Genomic DNA, 22,399 nt, shown 5'->3' with positions numbered 1-22,399 from the left:
TTCATAGGTTGTTTTTTCTGTAATTTGACTATTTTCTACATTGTAGAACAATACCGAAGACATCAAAATGCTGAAATAACATATGGAACATATATAGAATTATGTGGTAAACAAAAATAATATAGTCATAAATAATAATAAAAAATAAACAGTAAATAGCCCTATTCAACACCTGTAGTAATTCATATTATGTCAAGAACTGCTCAACTAAGTAAAGAGAAATGACATCCATCGTTACTTTAAGACATGAAATTTCTTTTAATTACTAAAAATAAAGAAAAACCATTGAATTAGAAGGTGTGTCGACACTTTTGACTGGAACCATATGTGCTTAGAAAAGCAGAATATAAATCAAGATGTTTTTTTGAGTGGTTAAAGATTCCGTACGGTGTCAGTAATTTTAGGTTAGACATACTGTATTATATAATACAAAACTGAATATGATTTTTTTGGTTACAGGAAAGATAATTAGTTTCTGCAATAATCAGTGTTGATAATGTTTAGACAATTATTTTGCCCATTCTCTTACAGGGTGCCAATACTAAATACTCTATAAATTCATGCCAAGGCTTTATAAACCCTAATAAATATATCATTTTTTAAATATTTAGCTCACTTAATGAGAGTATACGTATCTTGCTGAAGATGATCCCAGACTGGACTGGTGCTCGACTATTTATAAAAGCAGTGTGTAGGTGAGAGCGTGGTCTGAAGTGTTGAAATCGGAACGTCGACAGCATAACGTCGTACGTGTTTATATGCCCACTGAGATCGGAGGGAGCTTTATTTCCACTGTGGTAATCCTAATAGTATGTGGTATGTTAAGGCTATGAGGTGTGTATTGCTGGATGAGATCATGCTGGAACTGTTGTAGACTATATTAAGCAGAGTTACGAGGTCTTGGAGAATTAATTTCCCGCTCTCTCTCTCTCTCTCTCTCTCTCTCTCACTCACACACACACACACACACACACACACACACACACACACACACACACACACAGACCGACCAAGAGTTTATTTGAGTAATTCACTCAGGAAATTATAGGTCTGTGGTAAGCTGCTGTATATTTGTTCATGTAAAATTACTGTTGATTGACATAAAAGTGGAGATTTCATGTGCTGCTGCATTTGCATTATTAATAGCTATGTTGAGAAAGCCATGCCTTAAATTCCTTCCTTGGTCTCAGGACATGATCGAAGAGTTCACTTGAGAATTAGACCCATGCAATCTGAACTAATACACATTTCGGGGAGTGTGTAATGGACCTTTGTGTGTTTGTGCTTTAAATGTGTGGGACTGCGAAAGCCACCACTCTCCCATGGCTCAGTGAGCGAACATGTCTGTATTCGCCTTCCCGCTTTCTAATTCACTCATTAGAGCCCTCCTCCACCTCCGTCATTTCCACCTCTGTTATTTTCTCATTCTTTATCTCCAACAATCACACACTCATAAATAGAAGGATCAAATAAATAGAGGGTGCAAATGCAGAGAAGGGGTCACACCAGATCGCCTAATCTTCAAAATGAAACCCTCTTTCTCTTCATTTTTCTGTGTCCTTGACCTGGACCTACTATAAAAGCCCCAGAAGTGGTCAGCCAGAGGAAAAAAAGAGAATAGCTCTATCCCCTGGAGTAGTGGTTTGGCAGTAATTTGCTGCAGTGATGTAGATTAATGCTTTACATTCAGCATAAGAAAAATAAACAGCGATCTACTGGCGGTCTGAGATGATAAATTACCATCATCCAGACAGTGGCATGCCTGGTTCATTCACCCCGTATTTGTAACCAAAATTAACAAGGGTATTTCATATGCTAGTCTTTATCACTAAATTATAATGTAGGCATTAAAAGGAAACTTCACTGTGAAACATATTTAATATGTTTTATATTGAAATATGTTCAATTTGTTTTGTGATTCTGGTGCTAATTTGTTGGTTGATGCTGTAGTTGTGTGCTGTGCTCATACCACAGGGGGACATTTAATAGTTATTCCACAAAATCAAGTCGTACATGAGCTGATAGCCGACGAGGCATGCAGCACCGAGTTGGCAATAAGCCATGTACGACGATATTGAATGGAATAACTGTTTTATTCTGTGGACATTCACTGGATTTTGAGAAAACAGAGCATTTTTATTTTTTGCAAATATGATAAATAAAAACTTTTTACAAAACATCCGACAAAATCATTAACGCTTAGAATGTATACAAACTGGTGACATGACCGTAGCAATTTGTGAAAATGCTATAATAATAATTTTTGAAAAATAAAAAAAAGTTATGTTCTTACTATCGAATACTTTTATTCCATAGTTTGTTGCTTTTTTGTATTTTGGGGGGTTTTGTTTTCGAGTAGAGTTTTTATTTCGTGCTCGGTTGGTTCAGAAACACGCTCCGCCATTTTGTTTTTCTCTACTCACGGTATATGAGCTGATATCTTAGTAGTAGAGTAGCCAATCAGAGTGTGCGATTGCTTATATTCAGTGAATGTGAATAGAATAATACGTTATTGCTAGCTCAGTTATAATGGAAGGAAAAAAAATGGTACAAATAGTGTATGAGTGATAACAGGCAGGTTTTGCTATTAGCTCTTAAAACAAAAGCGCATCAAAAGAGTGTCTTTTCTCACTTGCCATTTTCCAGTGGTGTTTAACATCGTAGTGAGAAAGGCAGGATAAATATGTGGAGACAACAAACATTAGACTCCAGGTTCCAGAGTGGAATGGACAACACAATTGCACTGAGTTATCGCAGTGAATCGGCTCAGTTAGTTAGGGATCTATTACCCTGTCCACACTAGGGATTTTGTACCGATACGATACTACTTTCGTACCGCAACACCTGTCCACACTAGCAACTATACCGGTACTGTAGTGGTATAACTGTACCGGTACGAAACCCACAAATGTATGGGTTTTGTACCGGTACAGTATCGGTACTGTAGCGCTTCGCTGTAGTGTGGACAGATGAAGCGGTTCTGTATCGATACAAATTTAATGCGCATGCGCAATGAACCATTCCTACTTCTATCTGCCATATTCTCGGAAGGAAGTTACTCGGTAACCACGGAAACATTTCACGCATGCGCATTTCAACTACCATGAAAGAAAACCGCAAACATTTCTTGCTAGTGTGGACAGATGCACTAAACTGTACCGGTATACTTTGTATCGATACAGTTATACCACTATCGTACCGGTATATATGTGAACACAGTGTAAGAGACAATAAACCTGACGGCATTGATGACAGTATTAGCATGAAAATTGAGGCTTTGGTGAGGAGGTGGGACAGCTGAACAGACTAAAATACTAAAGCGCCGCTGCATTATTCAAGTTAGGTAGAGATGAAGCAAGCTCCAATTCCCACTGGCTCCACTTATCAGCAGGAAAGCGTTAACTAGGCTTGTGAGGTCATGTGTAATACTCCATCGTCCTCTCATGCCCCTTAATTAATGCTGCTTAACAACAGCCCCGCTGGAAGCCATGGCCTTATGGTTAGGGAAGCAGCTTTGGGACCAAAAGGTTGCTGGTTTAATTCCCTGGAACAGCAGGAATGACTGAAGTGCCCTCGAGCAAGACACCTAACCTGCAACTGCTCCCCAGGCTGCTCTGGGTATGTTGTATGTTGCTCTGGATAAGAGTGTCTGCTAAATATCTGTAATGTAATGAAGCTTTGAAGGGGAAAAGATGGAGGTGTGGCCAGACATACAGTACCAGTCAAAAGTTTGGACACACCTCCTAATTCAATGGTTTTTCTTTTTTTTTATTAATTAATTTACCACATAATTCCACCTATGCTATTTCATAGTTTTGATGTCTTCAGTATTGTTCTACAATGTAGAAAATAATCAAAATACAAAAAAAAAACTTATGAATAAGTCGGTGTGTCCAAACTTATGACTGGTAGCATAGGTAATGCATGCTATGTACACATCATTACAGCTCTTTAGTGTTTATCTGTGATCTCTTCGCAGAAATTGTGTCATCTAGAAATAGTATTCGCCTGAAAAGCAGAATTAGAAAGTGACTGAGGAAGTGACTCATTCAGTTTGGATCAGAGTGGCATGCAGTGTGTGACTGTTCATTTCTGAGCTTATTAAAAAGTGATGTAAGGCAGGGTTTGAACACATACTCTGTAAAGTCAAGCTTTGATTGCTTATCTGGCCTGGTCAATATGTCACTGATAGTTTTGTGTGTGTGTGTGTGTGAGAAGGGTGTGTGGAACAGGTGTATAGTTCATCAGCAAGGCAAGGTATTAGTTTTCCTATTGAAATCATAGAGAAATCCAGGAAGCAACTCTCATGTACTTCAGTAATAATAGTGGATGGAGTGAAAATCAAGTGTAGTCAGGGGAAAGCTTGTGCAATTGTAACTTTTTTCATTTAAACTCAACATTTTTTTTTAAATTACAGACTTCTTACTAAACTATATAGCATAATGCATTTGTTTCTTTTATCAAGTCCAAACTTACTGATACCATCAGCTGTATAAAGCTGATATAAAAACTGTATACAGTATTTTCACTGAAACCTAATGGAGACCTCTTAAAAACACTGTAAACTTACATGTATCAGGAAAACTCAATGCCAAACCATAATACATGTGATATATAGTAGCTTTGAGGTTGGCTTGGAAAATATTAAGTAAATACAACAGATTACTGAATGTCTGTTACACACATGTAGAGAAGCGCTTTCAGAAAAATAACCTGTTTAAGCAAGTGTTGTAATTGATTAATGAGACCGTCAATGATGGCAGAGCTCACGCCGGCCCCGTCTAGTCCAGAAGGAACGATCTAAAATGGGCCACCTTGCACAATAAATGTTATAAGCTCTGTACATTATATACAAGCTATATATAAGCTATATACACCCTAGGAACACCTACCTATTTGCCAGAAAGAATCCAAAACTGCGAGGAATTGACCGAGAAGAAGGGATTGTTGTTGAACTGCTCATTAAGGCTTAAATTAGTCCATAACTTCATTAATAATTGTAATTAAGGAAATCTGGGCAGAAGTTATATGCACCCTAGGCACCCCTACTTTCATGCCAGAAAGAATTAAAAATCAGTGAAGAATTGAGGGAGAAGAAGCGATGTGTGTGGAAACTGCTCATTAGGGCTTAATTACTCCATATCCTCATTATTAATTGCAATTATGCAAATTTGAGTAGAAGCTATATGCACCCCAGGTAGACCTACCTTCCTGCCATCGGTGAAGAATTGAGAGAGAAAAAGCGATTTTCGTGGAATGTGGATGACAACGGACAACACATGATGGCATAAGCTTCCTGTCAGCCAGATGAGCTAATAATGAAGAAATGATCTTTGTTTTGTTGTTGATTTTTTTGCTTTCTTTTTTTTCCAAGTGCACACAACTACACAGATTTCAGGGTTTGAAAAGTCTATCCAAAGATAACATTAGCAAAAAATTTTTTATTTTTTTTTAGAAATATCTCCAAACAGAGAGGATAGATGAATCTTGTTGAATTTTATTTGCAAATGGACATGGAGAAGTGATGTATAGGAACATAAATAGGTCACACTTATACAATACATACATGAGTTTAGAAATAGTGAGTGTGATAAAAATTGTCCAGTTCAAGAGAAACCTGTATTTTGGACAAAAGTCCTTCATCATTCGTGAAAGAAAAGGGATTCTGAGGCTGTAATAGGTGAACCCTTCAAAGTCCTCCACGGTCTGTCTGCTTCAATTCAGCCTTTACTCCTGCATCATTCCTTCCTCTATTTCAGATTCACTCCATGATTTGTCACTTTCTCTCCCTCCAATGCACCACACTCGTTCTCTTTGTTCCCCCCCCCCAGTTTGGGATTTGGCCTCCATTAATCTCAGTTCATAAGCCTCCATTTGGCCCTGGTTCATTCTTGTTTTCTACTTCCTCTTCCCCTGTTCAGGCTGAGTCGTATCACCATATCTGCTTCCTCTCTGTCCATTCGGTTCCCATTTAACTTTTTCCCCTCACTCTTTTCATCCTTTCTCCATTTGGTGCCCACTTATCCGCTTCCTCAATTCAAACTGTACTCATTTGCTTTCTTTCTCATTTTAGGGCCCAGCTGCTCTCTCTTTTTAGGCATCCGTATTCCCCTGGGTGTCCCATGTTACAGAGGGTTTTTTTTCTCTTTCTTTTTTTCCTGCAAGTTCATGGTCAGGATTCACGCAGGTTCATCACTGCACCCATAGAGTCCGCACATTCCGGGGGTGGGGGGGTTTAGAGCTGCAGTTTTCATTATACTGATCCTAGATAAAGTCATGGCATAGTGAAAAGCACCTTGTCTTGTGCTTTACATAAATGTTCTTTAGGTGTGCATGTGACACGTAAGATCAACCTTCAAGAATGCAAGAAAGGTATATGTTTCAGTCAGTCAGTGTCTTTGGAATGCCTCATCCTCATACTCACTTAGCAATGTTTACAAGTCGAAACACACTTAGGATACACCAGCAGAAGCTAAGCCCTCCTCTGTGTGTGTGTGTGTGTGTGTGTGTGTGTGTGTTCGTGACTCTGCTCGGCTGTGGGAGTCTTGGACACAGGCTATAATAAGACATGTTGGACTTGCAAATCATAATAACACGCACACAATGCCCATAACGGTCTTTAAAAAGCTCCACTGCCCACAGGCTTGTATATTTTTGTGTATGGGTTATTTGTTCCTGTGGACTTTGTTACTAAAATCGACGTGATTAGTCAAATGAGAACAGTAACTCAGGCTCATAAAGCTAGTTTAAATATTACCCATACACACCCTTTGGTATTTCAGTCTGTCCTGTAGTCTTGTAACAACTAAAAGGTTGGAGTTCTTTGTTCGTGTAGACAGAGAATGAGAAAATGTGAAGTGTAAGAGATGACGCGAAGCAGATAAAAAGAGAGACAGGTGCAGTCAGCTTGTTTCTGTGAAGTAAATAAGCTTAGCAGATTGAGAGAAAGAATCTTATTAGGAGGAATCATGTGAGGAGAAAATATTTTAAATGTCTCTTTGTTCTGCTGTAGTGTTGAACGTGACACACACACACACACACACACACACACACACACACACACACTATGTACAGCAGAAGGGAACCGTCATGGCTTTCTAGGCCTTCAGAGAAGGCCCAAACATATCAGCATTTCAAATGTTAATGTTTAATTTCTTTCATCATTTCATTATAATTATTCTCTTCTAATTTTAATCTGGCCTCATTTTCTATCAAATTTGCTTCAGAAATGAAAGCACTACTATCCTTAAAACATTAAAATCGAGTTATCCAATGAGATTTTTTTGTTTGTTGTATCTAGGCAGAAGAAGAGTTTAGAGCCGACTCACTCATTGGTTAAGACTTCATTGCCGGGACAGAAGGCCATGGCAGTGTATGTTTATGTAAGAAGTGACCGATGAATTAACCAATCAGATTTTGATTTATAGTAGGAGGGACCAAAAATTGATCGCCTTAGCGCTTCTCGAAGGCCAACTCTAGCTTAACCATGATTCAGCGCCATCAGTGCAGCAGTGAAGTCACCTTCCAGCCGGTGTAGCTTTCATCAGTATTGTTAGCAAATGCTAATAAAGTGGTCAAGCCACTGCTATCGAGAGGAAGTAGCACAGGCTAATGACGCAGAAACTAAGATTTCTGTCTCCAGACTCTTCTTCCACACACACTCGCCAAAGTATTTTTCACTCAGATTTAAGTATTAATTTGCCTGTGTAATTTACTTAGTTACTTTTAAAATCAACATCGACAACTACATACGACAGCGCTACCTGGAAGCCTGCCACTAATCCTTTGCAAAATCCTTTGCCCTGTTGCTTTTTTGGTGTGCCTGGCTAAGTTTTGGCTGAGCTGAAGTCCCAGCTCTAATATTAACGGTTCGCCACCGATGTACAGCACTGGACTGTATAGTTCACCAACACAGCTGTTATGTAAATTGACCATTTTCATGTACTCAATAAATTCCTTGTATTGAAATGGAGAATCTGGAGCAGCTTCTGTCCCGGAGCCTTTTCTAGACTTCCAGGAATCCAGCATTCATACAGTCCTCAGGCTGATTCCACCAATTGGGTGCCATTTAGCCCTTGATTAGTTATCTACATCTTTTTCCCACCTCTATGTGGTGTTGATGTGGATAGGGTCGAGCAGGTAGGTTTAAGGGCCTTGGACTTAATTGGCTGGAATCTTTGACATCCTGATCAGCAATCCATTTTAAATCATTTTCCAACACTGAATCTCAGAAAACATGCTTTCGAAATTCAAAAACATGTTAAATCATCTTAGGACACAATGTCTTCTTTATTGGCAATGAGTGAATTTTGCTGTTAAATAAATAACAGTTGAAGGTAACGGAGTGAATTCTTAAATACACAAGTAGCATACGTGATAATGGCATGAAGAAATTCTAATGGTTTAGTTAAATCAGACATGCATCAAATGTCATTTTTTAGACTCAAAGTACATTTTTTTTGGTACTCCACTGATACTGATATCTAATCGACATAGGTCTAATCAATCAGAAACATCGCAGAACATTTTCTTTAGCTCTGTTTACATACCCCTAGGGGTGGAATGGTGGTGAAGTGGTTGGCAAGCAAGAAGGTTCTGGGTTCAAGCCTCATGGCAGACCGGGGCCTTTTTGTGTGGGGATTGCATGTTCTCCCCATGCCTGTATGGGGTTTCCTCCAGGAACTCCGATTTTCTCCCACAGTCAAAAGACGTGTGGATTCAGTCAACTGGCTACTCTAACTCATAGGTGTGAATGTAAGCGTGAATGTTTGTTCGCCTCTGTTTTAGCCCTGCGATAGATTAGCGACCTGCCCAAGGTGTATCCCACCTCTCACCTGAAGTCAGTTGGGATCGGCTCCGACTTCCCCTGCAACCCTGGCAAATAAGTGGTATGGATGAAGGGATGGATAGAGGGATAGATGGATGGATGGATGGATGGATGGATGCTCCCCCAGTTAAATATTGGCCATGAAAAGTGTACATGTGCATGTTCATGTGCTTAGGCTACTAGGCTATTTCCTTATAATGCTAGCTAGTTTACATTTAAGTGCATTAGCTACGTAGGTACATCAGGTACCTTGGATCAAATAGGGTTGCAGTGGTGCAGGCTTTGTTTCACTTCAGAAAAGTGCTTCTGTTAAAGGAGAACTGAAGTCATTTTTAAACTTGCTTTATTTCTTAATTAACATGTTATTCAATTATGTTTTCGGTTTAAGTAACCTTATATCGTGACTCATATTGGCAACTAATTGCAATTAAATATGATACTTATCGGCCTATTCGTTTTTTAGCCATGTTGAATTTAGTTCGTTTGGTCCACGGCAAGTGTCGCTTATCCGCACGATCTTCACGAGACTTGTGTGAGACTTTGAAACGTGAAGTGTCAGCCAGGTGTCAGTGCCGCCATTTTGAAAACTGTTTTCCAAACAAAATATTGCACAAAAACAAGTTTAAATGACGATTACTGCCTACTTTTTTCAAACTTTCCTGATTTGCTATCAAAACAAACAAAACTTCTGGCTTGATTACGTCAGCATTCGAAAGAGGACGCGCGCGTCTTTTGACAGTGTTGACCAGACCTGGGCATTTTACGGCCCGCGGGCCGCATCCGGCCCTTTGGTTCATTCTGACCGGCCCGTGTAAGGTTAATTAGAAATTACAAAATAAACGTTTTTTCTCATTTTACCTCCTGCATGGACTGAATGTGCATTGCTTTTATTTTGAGTTGTGTTCAACAAAAACGCAATGTGCGCGACATGAGCATGACATGAAATCCCACAAAACCTAATCCCGCAATAACTACTTCCGTAATTTGTCCAGACCAACCACAAACTTGTATGTCATCCTTCAAACGGTCCAGCCAATCACATAGTGTGACGTCACCAGCAGGCGCCGGAGCCCGAGCCGATCTGATACCTACACCGAATCGAAGTTGTTGCGAGCAGGTCACAAGAAGACTTTAGTCCCCAAAATGTCCAAAAAAAGAAGAAAGGTAGATGCCGAATGCAGGGCTTTCAACAAAACATGGACTGCTAAGTATTTATTTACTGAAGTCAGAGATGAAGCCGTGTGTTTAGTTTGCGGAGAGCAGATCGCAGTGTTCAAAGACTACAATTTGAGTCGGCATTACCAAATGAAAAACACCAAATGAGGTGATTAGACTACAAATGTGGGCATCATTATTATAATATGATGTATCTTGCTTGATATTTGGAGTAGAAAGACAATATTGTGATGTCTTTATTGTGTTTTGGGGTGAATGTGACTGAAAAAAAATGGTACAAACATTCACATTTTGTTAACCATTGTTTTGGGAAATTTGATTGAATAAATGACATTTTTTTGTAAGGCAACCTCGTTTTTTCCATACTCTTACCAGTCTTAGCAGCTTGTAAAAACAATGTTATTTACTGCTTTATATAAAGAAATACAATTAATATTATTCAGAATTTAGTTCAGCCTTTTGGTCCGGCCCTCCACAGAATTTTCTGTTTTTCATGTGGCCCCATGGAAAAAATAATTGCCCACCCCTGGTGTTGACAGATGTTGGTCACTTTGATTTCCGCTGTACATTTTACTTCCGTCCTATGATGTCTTGCACAGGTCTCAACGAATCTTGTTTACGGCCATTGCTTTGACATATGGACTGATATACAGTTAGGTCCATAAATATTTGGACAGAGGCAACATTTTTCTAATTTTGGTTCTGTACATTACCACAATGAATTGTGAACAAAACAATTCAGATGCAGTTGAAGTTCAGACTTTCAGCTTTAATTCAGTGGGTTGAACAAAATGATTGCATAAAAATTTGAGGAACTAAAGCATTTTTTTAAACACAATCCCTTCATTTCAGGGGCTCAAAAGTAATTGGACAAATTAAATAATTGCAAATAAAATGTTCATTTCTAATACTTGGTGGAAAACCCTTTGTTGGCAATGACTGCCTGAAGTCTTGAACTCATGGACATCACCAGACGCTGTGTTTCCTCCTTTTTAATGCTCTGCCAGGCCTTTACTGCAGCGGTTTTCAGTTGCTGTTTGTTTGTGGGCCTTTCTGTCTGAAGTTTAGTCTTTAACAAGTGAAATGCATGCTCAATTGGGTTGAGATCAGGTGACTGACTTGGCCATTCAAGAATATTCCACTTTTTTGCTATAATAAACTCCTGGGTTGCTTTGGCTTTATGTTTTGGGTCATTGTCCATCTGTATTATGAAACGCTGACCAATCAGTTTGGCTGGATTTGAGCACACAGTATGTCTCTGAATATCTCAGAATTCATCCGGCTGCTTCTGTCCTGTGTCACATCATCAATAAACACTAGTGACCCAGTGCCACTGGCAGCCATGCATGCCCAAGCCATCACACTGCCTCCGCCGTGTTTTACAGATGATGTGGTATGGTTTGGATCATGAGCTGTACCACGCCTTCGCCATACTTTTTTCTTTCCATCATTCTGGTAGAGGTTGATTTTGGTTTCATCTGTCCAAAGAATGTTCTTCCAGAACTGTGCTGGCTTTTTTAGATGTTTTTTAGCAAAGTCCAATCTAGCCATTTTACAACCCCGATTCCAAAAAAGTTGGGACAAAGTACAAATTGTAAATAAAAACGGAATGCAATGATGTGGAAGTTTCAGAATTCCATATTTTATTCAGAATAGAACATAGATGACATATCAAATGTTTAAACTGAGAAAATGTATCATTTAAAGAGAAAAATTAGGTGATTTTAAATTTCATGACAACAACACATCTCAAAAAAGTTGGGACAAGGCCATGTTTACCACTGTGAGACATCCCCTTTTCTCTTTACAACAGTCTGTAAATGTCTGGGGACTGAGGAGACAAGTTGCTCAAGTTTAGGGATAGGAATGTTAACCCATTCTTGTCTAATGTAGGATTCTAGTTGCTCAACTGTCTTAGGTCTTTTCTGTCGTATCTTCCGTTTTATGATGCACCAAATGTTTTCTATGGGTGACAGATCTGGACTGCAGGCTGGCCAGTTCAGTACCCGGACCCTTCTTCTACGCAGCCATGATGCTGTAATTGATGCAGTATGTGGTTTGGCATTGTCATGTTGGAAAATGCAAGGTCTTCCCTGAAAGAGACGTCGTCTGGATGGGAGCATATGTTGCTCTAGAACCTGGATATACCTTTCAGCATTGATGGTGTCTTTCCAGATGTGTAAGCTGCCCATGCCACACGCACTAATGCAACCCCATACCATCAGAGATGCAGGCTTCTGAACTGAGCGCTGATAACAACTTGGGTCGTCCTTCTCCTCTTTAGTCCGAATGACACGGTGTCCCTGATTTCCATAAAGAACTTCAAATTTTGATTCGTCTGACCACAGAACAGTTTTCCACTTTGCCACAGTCCATTTGAAATGAGCCTTGGCCCAGAGAAGACGTCTGCGCTTCTGGATCATGTTTAGATACGGCTTCTTCTTTGAACTATAGAGTTTTAGCTGGCAACAGCGGATGGCACGGTGAATTGTGTTCACAGATAATGTTCTCTGGAAATATTCCTGAGCCCATTTTGTGATTTCCAATGCAGAAGCATGCCTGTATGTGATGCGGTGCCGTCTAAGGGCCCGAAGATCACGGGCACCCAGTATGGTTTTCCAGCCTTGACCCTTACGCACAGAGATTCTTCCAGATTCTCTGAATCTTTTGATGATATTATGCACTGTAGATGATGATATGTTCAAACTCTTTGCAATTTTAGACTGTCGAACTCCTTTCTGATATTGCTCCACTATTTGTTGGTGCAGAATTAGGGGGATTGGTGATCCTCTTCCCAGCTTTACTTCTGAGAGCCGCTGCCACTCCAAGATGCTCTTTTTATACCCAGTCATGTTAATGACCTATTGCCAATTGACCTAATGAGTTGCAATTTGGTCCTCCAGCTGTTCTTTTTTTGTACCTTTAACTTTTCCAGCCTCTTATTGCCCCTGTCCCAACTTTTTTGAGATGTGTTGCTGTCATGAAATTTCAAATGAGGCAATATTTGGCATGAAATTTCAAAATGTCTCACTTTCAACATTTGATATGTTGTCTATGTTCTATTGTGAATACAATATCAGTTTTTGAGATTTGTAAATTGTTGCATTCCGTTTTTATTTACAATTTGTACTTTGTCCCAACTTTTTTGGAATTGGGGTTGTATTCTTGAGGCTTATGAGTGGCTTGCACCATGCAGTGAACCCTCTGTATTTACTTTCATGCAGTTTTCTCTTTATGGTAGATTTGGATATTGATACGCCTACCTCCTGGAGAGTGTTGTTCACTTGGTTGGCTGTTGTGAAGGGGTTTCTCTTCACCATGGAAATTATTCTGCGATCATCCACTACTGTTGTCTTCTGTGAGTGTCCAGGTCTTTTTGCATTGATGAGTTCACCAGTGCTTTCTTTCTTTCTCAGGATGTACCAAACTGTAGATTTTGCCACTCCTAATATTGTAGCAATTTCTCGGATGGGTTTTTTTCTGTTTTCGCAGATTAAGGATGGCTTGTTTCACCTGCATGGAGAGCTCCTTTGACCGCATGTTTTTTTCACAGCAAAATCTTCCAAATGCAAGCACCACACCTCAAATCAACTCCAGGCCTTTTATCTGCTTAATTGAGAATGACATAACGAAGGAATTTCCCACACCTGTTCATGAAATAGCCTTTGAGTCAATTGTCCAATTACTTTTGGTCCCTTTAAAAACAGGGTGGCACATGTTAAGGAGCTGAAACTCCTAAACCCTTCATCTAATTTTAATGTGGATACCCTCAAATGAAAGCTGAAAGTCTGGACTTTATGTCCATTTTATATAACTATAACTTGAATATGTTTCAGTAAACAGGTAAAAAAAACAAAATTTGTGTCAGTGTCCAAATATATATGGACCTAACTGTATTACATAGCATATTTCAAACACTCATAACTTGCTATAGCAGTGACAAAATAGCTATCAAAAATGCATTCCTATATTTAATAAAATGAGAGAAATAGAATTTTGATAAAACGTTTGCCTTCAGTTCTCCTTTAAGCTAAAAATAAAGTGCATTCTTGTTTTCAATATCCCATAATGGCTGATCATCAAGAACAAAACACTGGGTAAGCGTTGTTATTTTTACTCACCTGGTGAGTCGGTAGATATTTGTTCTCACCCAGCAGATGTTTTGCTGTAGCGTTGACTGCTGCTGTATACTGCAGTGAGCTTGTTATGCCAAGTTTTATGTTTAAGATGTTTTATCAGGTTACTTTTGTTTTCAGAAAGCACAGTTTGGACTCTTACTTTGCTTTGATCATCATTGTTAATCATAAAATATGTCCAGATTGCTGTCATTTCTTATTGTCTGGTCATTAGCATGACAGCGCAAACTAGCTTTGTGTCACATACTGTAGTATTGTGTGGTATCAGATGTTAGCATTTTTTTTAACAAATACAAGTAAATGAGCATGGTATCAGACCCACACCTCATACCATTATCCATATTTATGCATGCTTACTTAAAGTAACGCGTTGAAATTATTTTATGTGATGGAAATGTTTGTTTTTGGCAAGATGCACCAAGTTGGTTAGCTGGTGCAAAAAAATAGCAACGTTACACCAGACCAGGTGATTCCAGCTTATAATTTGCTACTTGGGTAATTCATTAATGCAAGGTTTTATATTAAACTCTATGGGCTCATAAAGACCGTGTGTGCATGTGTGTGTGTGTATATATATGTGTGTAATTTATCTTATCTGTGTGTTTCCATCTGCCAATTCATTCATTAAGGATGGCCCATATTGCCATGACAAATTGGTCCCCATATGCAACACACACACACACACACACACATTCCAGCCTCACCAGCTGCTCCTTTTGTACTCCTTTCCGTGATGGTGACCCTCACTCCCCAAGGGAAGGTTTAACACCTGCCTATGGAGGCCTGATGGGAGAGTGTGTGCGCTCAGGGATTTGGGGGCAGGGTGGTATTTTGTGTGTGTGTGTGTAAAATTCAGGGGGCTATTATTTGTGAAAGAAGACCTGATGAAGCCCAGGCTGCATCTGCTTATTCCTCCATGGGTCCATTTGGATGTACAGTGTGTGCCTCAGCACCTGGTTTATGTTAAATGAGAGTAGAGATCACTGCTGATCTTGGCGTAGACATTATGAGGAAGGTCATATCCCGCTGTCCTGTGGTCCCGTCTCACAGCCCCGACACTCTTTCCCCCGTTCCATCTTTGCATCCTTTCTATAATGTTTTTCACCCTCTCGTTCTCATTACCTGCTGGGATCCTGTGTGAGGAAGTAGAGCCGGTCCACGTCAGTGTTTGACCCCAGTTTGCACTCACTGCATGAAAACGTTTAAAAGTTCCAGCACACATTTCCTCGCGGTCTAGTTGCTAGGGAGTAAAGCTTTGAATGTGGTGCAAGGTCCAACTAAAGCAGCCCTCAGTTGTTCACACATTCCACACATTCTCTGGAGTGTGCAAAAATGTCACATTCGCTCACCACGTTTATCTTCTACAACTGCAAAAACCATTTGAGGAATGAGCTGGAATTGGATAAATGCCTGTGTGGCAGGTTGATTTATTTTCATGAGCTGGATGCCATCACAGAGAGAGACCTGGCCACAATAGCAAAGTCTTGAGGACACTTTAAAGGTTTAAATGCCTGTAGACGTTATAGTATAATCATTATGAAAGAGCAGAAACTAATTAGAAAACTATACTTTTAGTATAATGCATCAGGTTGGAGATATATACGTATATATCCATACACACACACACACACACACACACACACAGAGTACTGTGCAAAGGCCTAAGGCACCCTTTTTTTCCATACAATCTTTGTTATAGATTTCTATTTTATGACTTCTACATTGGGCGGCACGGTGGTGTAGTGGTTAGCGCTGTCGCCTCACAGCAAGAAGGTCTGGGTTCGAGCCCCGTGGCCAGCGAGAGCCTTTCTGTGTGGAGTTTGCATGTTCTCCCCGTGTCCGCGTGGGTTTCCTCTGGGTGCTCCGGTTTCCCCCACAGTCCAAAGACATGCAGGTTAGGTTAACTGGGGACTCTAAATTGACCGTAGGTGTGAGTGTGAATGGTTGTCTGTGTCTATGTGTCAGCCCTGTGATGACCTGGCGACTTGTCTGCGACCCTGTAGAACAGGATAAAGCGGCTAGAGATGATGAGATGAGACTTCTACATTATCAAATGAGTACAAAAACATTTTAGAGTCCAAACGTTCGTTTTCCAGCACAAAGTTCAAGTTACAGAAAAAAAAAAATTGTATCTGAGGAGCATAAGAGACCACTTTTCAGATTAAAAAAAGAAAACCTAATGAAGGCTACTGGGTTTTGGTGCAAAATGAAGAAGCGAGTGTGACAGTCAAAGTGTCCAGAAGTTCTGCAAGATGTTCAGTAAAACCTACAGCTCATTTCCGCATAAAACTGCACTCATTGTACCTGAGACTCCTTTTTTTTTTTTTAAAAGCAAAGGGTCGTCTCACACCAAATATTGACTTTACTTCATTCATTATGGCTTACTGCTGTTTATAGTATTTTTTTAATGTTGAAACATTTAATTTCATTATATTTTAAGCCATTTTTGGTCTACAGATTTCTTTACATGTGCCTTTTGCAAGTCTTGAAAGTCTTTTACACAGTACTTATATATAATATAAAGAACTTTTGCGGAACAAGGCATTTATGAAGTGATGCTTCACTTTCAAATTGCTTCAGGGAAGAAAGAAAATCAATCAACATTCAGATGTTCAGTAAGATAGAAATATGAGAAAATGGCACACGTCACCTTTGAATAAACCATTGCAGAAAATCCATATAATAGATGATGTTCATGTTTGAATTTCTAGATTAAAAAGTAACCATCAGAGCTGACTTATTTGACAAAAGCGCCGAGGTATTGATATCAATTTTACGACTCCAACACAAGTAACAAATTGCTGATTGGATCATTTATTTGTTTAGTTGGGTATTTGTACCACTCTTTCTTCAATCATTTATTTTTAAAATCCAGAAAAAAAGGATTAAAGTTCTTGTGCCACTCTTAGCTCCAATGGCACTTTGTTAGCAAAGTAAAATATCATCTTACATATTGTGAAAAAATCTTCAATCCTTTTGTCCATTATAAGGGTTGTCACAATCAGAAATGTAGCCAAAATAATAAGCAATATGCTTTTTCCCCTCGTCCAGATCATGGACCTTTATTATCCATGCAGAGTCAACTCCAGAATTATTGGCACCGTTCATGAAAAAAGGCAAACATAAAAATATAAAAATAAATTACATTTAAATGAGCTCACACATAAGGACAATTCTGTATACTATAATGCGCTTTTTTTTTTTACAGCTGATTTTCCTAAATCTGATCGTTCTTCTTTTGTTTTTAACATTAGACCACCCCACAATTAATACTTAATAAGCCCTGCCTCTGGAGAATCTTGTGCCAGTCAGCTTTTAACCAAATCCATTCCATCCCATTACAAATGCATTAAAAACATCTCAACATATATATATCACTACAAAACAGCATGTCAATACCATACCTTACCTGTGCTCTGACCTTTGACCTTCTGATATCCATTACAGGCACAACAGCGAGACACGTTTGTGCAGGAGCGATACGGGCGCTATGACCTCAGCGATCCCTTCATGGCTCTTCAGAGAGACGACGAGGCAATGCAGGGTCATGGGCAAGATCAGCCTCAGGCTCGGGGTCATGGTGGGAGAGGCCAGGTCAACCCAAGCCCACTAGCTGTCCTTAAGCTGGTGATGAGCCACTGCAAGCGCATGCAGGAGAAGATGATGGCACAGCTAGCAGCGGCTGAGAGCAGACACAGACGGGTGAGAGACTGTGCGTGTGTCAGAGCAAATCAAGTCAAGGTTATTTTTTGCTGTATTATTTACTGCATCTTTCAAAACACTTCAGACGTGTCAGCTTTAGCTGAATTGTGACAAATTATGAAAAATGTGATTTTGGCTCAAATCAAAAACATTTTGACATCCCTGCTTTAAATTATGAAAATTATGCATTGATCAGGTTATTAGTTACATGCCATAGCGAAACGGATATAAGCCTAATAAATTCAGTTTGCAAACAATTTCAATATTATCAAGTCATACTCAATGCACGCACAACTGTCGAGATGGCAGAGTTCTAATGTCTGCATTCTCAATTAAAAAAAAACAACAACAAAAACCTCCATCACAAATTCTGGTTGAGACATGTGCAAAACAGAAAAATATTTCGGTTCAGGGAATCCTGCCATCCAAGTATTCAGAGTGATATCAAGTAGAAAATGTCCATCCATCCATTATCTGTAGCTGCTTATCCTTATCCAGGAAAATGTCAAAATTAAAAATCATTAAAAACACGTCATGCTAAACAGTTTACCTTATGAGTATGTAGTTAGTGTCAAAGAATAAAAGCTGGACATCTTCATGTCCTCCATGACGAATCACCAGAGAACTTGCCCTGCTTTCACAGCTCACATTATGTAATGGGAAAGAAATGCACTTAGTATTTACGCAGGGTACAGGTGGTCCTGGGTTTGGATTTGTAACCACAAACGGTGCTGTACCAGAGGAATCAGTAGTAAGAAAGAGGATTGAGTACAGCATGTCCGTTTGGATGTGGGGATGAGGACAAAGCATTCATTTGTGCTTACTTGCATATGCCAGTGCACTTTTATCCGTGATATCCGTAATCGGCTCCTGCCTGCTTTAGTCCTGGAAACGAGTAGCACCGGAAACAAGTAGCATTCTAAAGCTCAGTCATGAAGCTATGACAAAAGCTCAGACAAAAGAAAAAAAAACTATGATTAAATACGCATTCGGAACAGTAGTGCGAGACAAAGCAATGTCTAATGAGGCTATGGTTCATGTCGTATTACACAAGAGCAATTTTAGTCACTTCATTGGTGGAGAGTGTGCGCGCATGTGTGATTAAGCCTTAACCCTCCCGTCTCAGAGGAGCCTTGTGACCTCAAAAGGAACAATAGAGCTCCTGGGGTGAGGAGAATGAGTGCGAGTCAGAGACAAGATGTGCGTGCATATGTGTGTGTGTGTGTGAGAGAGAGGAATTCCATGCGTGTTGTTCCTGTCTGTTTGAAATTTCAGTTCCACACAATGAAACTTATCAAGCCGCAGGTTCCATTTGTGCGTGTGTGTGTGAGGAAGGGAGAGAGAGAAGCTATGTTTATTGTCTCACACAGAGCTTCTTATGAAGTCCAATGCACACAATGAAGCAGGCTGATTTGGGGCTAGAGACAGTACCTCCCTGTTCATCTCTTTATCGTCCCTGTTTTCTCATCTTTTCTTGTCCACTCACTCACACACTCACACACTCCAGTTTATCCTAGTCTGAGATCATACAAAAGTCCTGCTGTGTGCTTTGATGATCCATTCAGGCTGATCAGGTTCCCAACTAAAGTTTCTAAATCAAAGCCGATTAAATAAAAGAACCTATTTACCACAGAGAGAGAGAGAGAGAGAGAGAGAGAGACACACACAGACAGTGGTGTTGAACAAGTATTATCAGTATAAACATGCACACACATGCTTCTGTATGTGTACACACACACCTACATTACGTACACACACGCTTGGTTGGGATTTGAATTATTTGCTTTAAGATACACTGCAGTTAAGACTTGGATCAATAACGAGAGAGAGAGAGAGAGAGAGAGAGAGAGAGACTTAGCCTTTATTATTATTATTCCACCATATTACTAACTGATGCAACTCCATTTGCAATCCATCTGTCTGTATATCAATACTTTTGACTGGTACTGTACATTTATCAAGTGTGTGTGTGTGTGTAGGTTATCGCTGACCTAGAGGAAGAGAAACGGCGCCATGCCCAGGACACGGCTGAGGGTGATGATGTGACGTACATGCTGGAGAAGGAAAGAGAGCGACTACTGCAGCAGGTAGCCTAGCAGCAGTACCAAAACACAAATAAACAGACACACACACACCTGTGTGCAGCAGTACACTCATAGTGCCAGTGTTAGCAGTATGCTACATATTCAGAACATCACTGCTGCCTGTCTTGTGATGAGCATTCTGTGTTATAGTCTGGGTCAAGAGGACAGCAGGAAGTGGGTCAGCCGTGGTGATGATCTACACTTTGCGCCTGGGTGAAATAAAATACAGACAGGCTTCTGAAAAAAGCTACAACACAATGGCCGTACTGGACTGTGTGTTTGTGTGACCAGCAGGGATTCGGAGTACAGAATTGTTCTGTAGGAAACCCACAGAGGAAAGGAACGCATTGTTCTGTGTGCTGCTGCTGTGCGGTGTGCAGTATGGGTAGAGGAAAGGGTGATAAGGTCAGAGGACAGACTATACCATATTACGTAAGAGCTCTTTCCTGCTTTCCGGCCCTGCCCAGAGAAAAGCTATTGCGCGCGCATACACACACACAATGTCCATCACAGGACACACAAATCATGTTATAGTATAATTAACAGTTATTCCACGAAATTGAGTCATACATGAGCTGATAGCCGACAAAGCGCATAGCACAGAGTTGGCTATAGGCCATGTACGACGAGATTGAGTGGAGTAACTTTTATTCTATCCACATTCACTGGATTTTGAAAAACAGAGCATTTTTATTTTTAGCAAATTCAGTAAATAAAAACTTCATACAAAACATCCGACAAAATCATTTCCACTTAGAATGTAAACAAACCAGCGAAATGACAGTAACAATTTGTGAAAAATGCTATAATAATAATAACAATTATTGAAAAAAAAAAAGATACGTTCTTACCAGGGCGGCACGGTAGTGTAGTGGTTAGCGCTGTCGCTTCACAGCAAGAAGGTCCGGGTTCGAGCCCCGGGGCCGGCGAGGGCCTTTCTGTGCGGAGTTTGCATGTTCTCCCTGTGTCCGCGTGGGTTTCCTCCGGGTGCTCCGGTTTCCCCCACAGTCCAAAGACATGCAGGTTAGGTTAACTGGTGACTCTAAATTGACCGTAGGTGTGAATGTGAGTGTGAATGGTTGTCTGTGTCTATGTGTCAGCCCTGTGATGACCTGGCGACTTGTCCAGGGTGTACCCCGCCTTTCGCCCGTAGTCAGCTGGGATAGGCTCCAGCTTGCCTGCGACCCTGTAGAACACGATAAAGCAGCTACAGATAATGAGATGAGACGTGCTTACCATCATATTTGTTACATTTTTTTTTTTTTTTTGGGGGGGGGTCTTCTTTAGGTTTTTTTTTGGCAGTTGACAAACCAACTTAAAAGGTGCATTACTGCCACCAACTGGGCTGGAGTGTGGAACAGGAGCTATTGGGGAAAAACAAACAAACAAAAAACGATTTTCTTTAGCTATTTCTATTTCTTTAAATACTTGATCATTTTTGGGGTTTTGTTTTCATTTCTTCCTCGGTTGGTTCAGCAGCATGTGCCACCATTTTGTTTTTCTCTACACATGTTACATGAGCTGATAGCCTAGAGTAGTAGAGTAGCCAATCAGAGCACACAATTGTTCATATCCAGTAAATGTGGGTTGAATAAGTAGAATATATTCATCAGTACCCAAATCTTTTTAACTCGCACTCTTATCTAATACTGTCGTGTATTTCCAAAATCAGCATCAAAGATTACCGAGAAAGATCACCATTTTATCTGAGCATGTTGTGTTAAAAAAAGGACTTACCCCTATCTCAGAGTAACACACACAATAACAAGACATATATGTAGCTGTTACGCTATGTTCACACTGCAAGGCTTAATGCTCAATTCCGATTTTTTTGTGAGGTCGTTCACATTAACAAATATATGCGACTTGTATGTGATCCTCAGTATGAACGAAAAGCGACCTAAAAGTGTTCCGCATGCGCATTGCAGGATACGACGACGTCACACGCAGTGAGCATGGCCAGTGTTTACGGAAGTAAAACCGCCCGGTTGCGTTATGACCCATCCAATCTAGCTTGAATAGCTGTATCCCCCCAAATGGAAATCAGCTCCCTAACCTCTGCGTCCTTCCATTGAGAAGATTCAGAACCTTCACAGCCCGACGCGTCCCTCGCATTGATGTCATGCGCAGGGGCGCAGATACGTTTTTTTGAACTGGGGGGGGACAAAAAACTGGGGGGGACAAAGCTGCCAGCAAACCAACCCCAACCCCGATATGCCTGTCAAACTTGTTGTGGGTTACCATAGCAACCAAGCTCGAGCTCGCAACCTGTGCAGTCTGCGCAGCTCAACCAACCGAATATCAGTCTTTGTTTTGTTTTATGTGAGTTGTTGCAACTATGTATGTACTGCTGTGCACCTCAATAAACCGAATGGTAATTGGTCTTTTGATTTTTCCGTGAGGTTTGCCTTATGCAAAGAAAGACAGCATAGACGTTTTTTCCTCCCTATAAGTGGGGGGGACCGAACGAAGTG

At 40.2% G+C, this 22,399-nt stretch overlaps 1 protein-coding gene across 2 annotated transcripts in view; it reads left to right on the top strand.

Annotated features, from left to right (window-relative positions):
- cttnbp2nlb (CTTNBP2 N-terminal like b) overlaps window positions 1-22,399 on the top strand; it is a 62,215-nt gene that overhangs the window by 30,191 nt on the left and 9,625 nt on the right. For both annotated transcript variants that reach the window (XM_060932156.1, XM_060932157.1), the window contains exons 3-4: window positions 17,587-17,841; window positions 19,821-19,928. In XM_060932156.1, the coding sequence (XP_060788139.1) occupies window positions 17,587-17,841; window positions 19,821-19,928 (363 nt within the window). The remainder of the gene's footprint in view (window positions 1-17,586; window positions 17,842-19,820; window positions 19,929-22,399) is intronic.

The sequence above is a fragment of the Neoarius graeffei genome, chromosome 10, assembly GCF_027579695.1.
Source record: "Neoarius graeffei isolate fNeoGra1 chromosome 10, fNeoGra1.pri, whole genome shotgun sequence".
In the NCBI taxonomy this organism is placed as follows: Eukaryota; Metazoa; Chordata; class Actinopteri; order Siluriformes; family Ariidae; genus Neoarius; species Neoarius graeffei.
Note: the sequence above shows the minus strand (reverse complement) of the source record. Positions and strands in the feature narration are given on the sequence as shown.